This window comes from Stegostoma tigrinum, chromosome 12 (genome assembly GCF_030684315.1).
Source record: "Stegostoma tigrinum isolate sSteTig4 chromosome 12, sSteTig4.hap1, whole genome shotgun sequence".
Classification (NCBI taxonomy): domain Eukaryota; kingdom Metazoa; phylum Chordata; class Chondrichthyes; order Orectolobiformes; family Stegostomatidae; genus Stegostoma; species Stegostoma tigrinum.
Window position 1 is genome coordinate 23,323,243 of NC_081365.1, and position 4,060 is coordinate 23,327,302.

General features: G+C 40.7%; 1 protein-coding gene across 1 annotated transcript; it reads left to right on the forward strand.

Annotated features, from left to right (window-relative positions):
- dnajc28 (DnaJ (Hsp40) homolog, subfamily C, member 28) lies at positions 1–2,374 on the forward strand. Its single transcript, XM_048541218.2, has one exon. The coding sequence runs from the start codon at positions 355–357 to the stop codon at positions 1,432–1,434; it is 1,080 nt and encodes a 359-aa protein (XP_048397175.1). The 5' UTR covers positions 1–354; the 3' UTR covers positions 1,435–2,374.
- The last annotated feature ends 1,686 nt before the right edge of the window (positions 2,375–4,060 follow it).

The window sequence follows — 4,060 nt, forward strand, 5'->3', positions numbered from 1 at the left end:
CCAGGATTCACTTTCCACAATAGACATGGCTCCTTGCTGAGGGGCAGAGACAAAAGGTGATTCCACAGCTTGCTTTTCCAACTGGATGAATTTCCGGACATCTGTTCTTAATGTCTACTGAATGTTTTTGGAGGAGGTCAACAGTTTTGTTCAATGTGACAGACAAGAAAATTGCATTCACTGCTGGTGCGACATGTACGCAGTCCTGTCCCTTAAATCCCAGGAAGGAACGCGGTGTTTCTTTTCCTCTCTGTTAAGACCAAAAGTTTTTTTTTTGATTCATTAAATGCAAGGTGAAGTGGTCCCCTGCCGTGTTCCCGTACGGTATTAGTCATCAATCAGTGCGACGACAATATGCTAACAGCGAAGAGAAGTTGTGCTGTCACCTGTCGTGGAAGTGTTAGAATGCTTTCGGGTTACAAGACCATTAGAGAGAGCCTCCGAGACTGCTACCGCCTGCTGAATGTACAGGAGAACTGTAGCCACCATGAAGTGAAGGAAGCTTACCTCAAACTGGTAAAGTTGCACCATCCAGACAGTGGTTCTGGGGCAGATCCTCGAAAATTCATCCAGGTGAAAGAAGCTTACAAGGCCGTGGTCAGACATATAGCTGAGAAAAGAAAGACACAGTCTGATGAAAGATCAGATGACGAGGAAGAGCAATCCAAATACATAGCACCTCAGCATAGACAGTACCTTAGCTTCGAAGGCATTGGCATCGGGACACCAAGTCAACGAGAGAAACAGTACAGAAAATTCCGGATGAACCGTGCAACAGAGCAGGTGCTGGACTACAGAAAGCAGAAGCTGCAAGACCAGGATCTTGAGAACACTATGATGGTGAAAGATGTCCGGCAGAGCCAGAAGATAAAGATAACCCAAGCGGTGGAACGGTTGGTGGAAGATCTCATCCAAGAATCAATGGCCAAAGGTGAATTTGACAATCTAAGTGGTAAAGGCAAGCCACTGCAAAAATTTTCACAGTATCCGTACATTGATCCCATGACTCATAACCTGAACAGGATACTCATAGAAAATGGATATCAACCAGAATGGATTGTTCAGCAGAAAGAAATAAATCAAACCATAAGCAAGCTCAGAAGTGATATGGTGGGGTATCGAAGAAAGCTTGGTGAGTCTCTCACCCTCTACAACCAGAAACAGTGGAATCTGAAATGTGAGCAATTCAGAGACGATATTAAGCAACTTAATAAAATGGTAGATCGTTTCAATTTAATTGTCCCGCTACTAAACAGGCAGATGCTGCACTTTAATCCAGAGAAGGAGCTTGCTATCATACTGAAGGAATACAGCGTGGTATTGGAAGCGAGCAAGGCCACTTCAGAGGTTATGGAAAAATCAGCTGAGAGAAATGGTACACGAGGACATGGGAAAAACAGCCTGTTTTCTTGGATCAAACTTTTTCTGAAATAAAGACTGAAGAAGTGAGCAGTTAGTACCTTTAGTGATCAGAATGTCAAAAGATTTATATTTAGAGGTTAATTTGCCTCTTTAATTATAACTACAATGTGTATGAGAAAACATATCAGTTACAATGGGAAGAGATCATTTAGCCTCCGAAGCTTGCTGCTTCATTCCGTACTTAGTTCTGGCATTAGATCATGACTCACTTGTAGTTCAGTCCCATTACTTATGTTAGCTCTCTAACATTTGATACCTTTACCTAATAAAAGACTGATAACAATCTGATTTTTGAAAACTCTAGTTGCACCCTGAGATGTTTATATGGGAATAAAGTTCATGTTTTAACAATCATTTGTGTGTGATGAAGTGCTTCAGAAAATTCCCTCCTAAAATCTGCCTCAAAGCATGTGGATATTTTCATCAGCCTTTTCAGGGATGTTATTATACACTTTTGGAACAGGTAGGAGTTGAACTCTCAGGCTTCTTGGTTCAAAGATAGAGACATTGTACCATGCAAACTCATTCTTGATACACTCATTTGTATAAATAGTTTCTCGGTGACTATTATTTTGGTCAAGTAGGTTCTTGTCTGTTCATGACAGTGACTTTCACAGTACTGTTTAACTTGCTTGTAACGCTTCTGTGCCCTTAAATGCTGTTACTGAACAAAACCAGTTATAATGGGTTGTTAGTAATTATTGTTGAACTTTTTTATTGGCTGATGGGTTGGTGTGAAATGTCAATGTGCCACTAAGTGGAACCTATTTCAGTCTGATTTTTTAAGTAGTTTTAAAAAGCCTTCTATGGGTGACATAAAATGCAATGTGGATTCACAAAATGGAACTGTAGGAATGTCTCTTTTAAAAAAGCACATATCATTACACAAATAGCTTGTTATATAAAATTTCAGGTCCAAATTTCATTCCTGGAAATACATTTGTTCAGTACGTAATCCCCTGTTGTGAAGTTATGCAAATTGTAACTGAATAAAATTGAATGCATCAGTTATGGGCGTACAAGTTTTTAGAAAAAGATTAATGTTGCCTTCCCAATAGGGCTATGCTATGGTTGTCCTCCAGCTAATTGCAAGGCAAGGATAGAACTACTAACAGAGGCCAACAAAAGAACCATGGTGAAATTCGTATTTTTTTGCAACAGTTCTTTAATTTCCCATCCTGTGATTTGTTATGCTTCCTATGTCATTTCTGTAATGCCATTCACATTCCTCTGGTATCATCCCCAACCCTTCCTTCTTCCCATGCTATCCCATCTGCTGTTCCATAACATTCCTCCTGCATATTCCCACTCCATATCATTCCCAAGTTCCCTTCCTGCTCCTGATCCACTCTAGCTTATGTTTTACATTTAAAGGCAGCCTCATGTTTGCCATCTAAGATCAACTTCATTGCTGTCTTAGGTTATCTGCTAAAACCCGCATTCATGCCTCCATTACCTCTAGCCATGACATTTCTATTGCACCCCTGGCTGGTCTCCTACATTCTATTTTCTGTAAACTTGAAGTCCAGAAGTCTGCTACCTGTCCCAAACTGGAATACACCCAGTTCTCACCCCTGTTCTTGCTGATCTATACTGATTAAGACATGCTTCTTTCTAAAAAGAAAACATCCTCTTTGTTTTCAAATCCTTTCATGCCGTCACACCTCTCAGTAATCTTTTCCAGTCCCACCAGCCTCCGTAATATCTGTAATTCTGGCCTCTTGTTAATTCCCAATCATAATTGTTCTACACTTTGTTGCTACACCTTAAATTGCCATGGCCCAAGTTCTGGATTCCTTCCTTGAGCATCAGTGCCTCTTCACTCACAACCTTCTGAGGAAGAAATTCCTCCTCATCTTGGTCTTAAATTGAAGTGCATTTATCCAGAGACTATGCCTTCTGGTTATACACTATCTCCCATGAGGGAGATACATCCTCTCAGCACTTACCCTGTCAAGCCCCTTAAGGATCCTGTATGTTTCAATGAGATCACCTGTCATTTTCCTAAATTCCATCGAGCAGCTCCCAACCCACTTAATCTTTGCTCATAAGATAATTCCTTCATACTGGAGATCATCCTAGTGAACTTTCTCTAAAGGTGCCTCTAATGAAATGATATCCTTCCTTAAATAGGGATACAAAGACTCCAGATGTAGTCTCACCAGCATCTTGTACAGCTGCAGTAAGAACGCCAAAGCCTTTGAAACAAGGGGCAACATTCCATTGGACTTCCTGCTTACCTGCTGCTCCTGTGTGCTACCTTTGTGTTTCTCCCAAACCCCCTTATGTTGTAGCTCTCTGCAATTTTTCTCCATTTAAATAATGTTATGATCTTTCGTTCTCCCTTCCACATTATACTGCAGTTGTCAATTTGTGCCCACTTAATATCTCTGAAAACTGTTTGCATCCCTTCACAATCTGCCTTTCCACCATTTTTGTGTTGTCTGCAAATTTAACTACAGTATATTCACTTCCTTCCTCCAGTCATGAATATATATTGTAAACAGTTGCAGTCCCACAACTGATCCCTGTGGAACTCCACTGGTCACGGGTCTCCAACTGAAAAAAATCCCCTTATCACTACTTGCTGCTTCCTACCCCAATATCCCTGCTAAAAGAAAAACTACCTCTAACACTG

What these genes read in the sequence shown, in the direction of transcription:
- dnajc28 (XM_048541218.2), top strand. Translation starts at nt 355, where the DNA reads ATGCTAACAGCGAAGAGAAGTTGTGCTGTCACCTGTCGTGGAAGTGTT.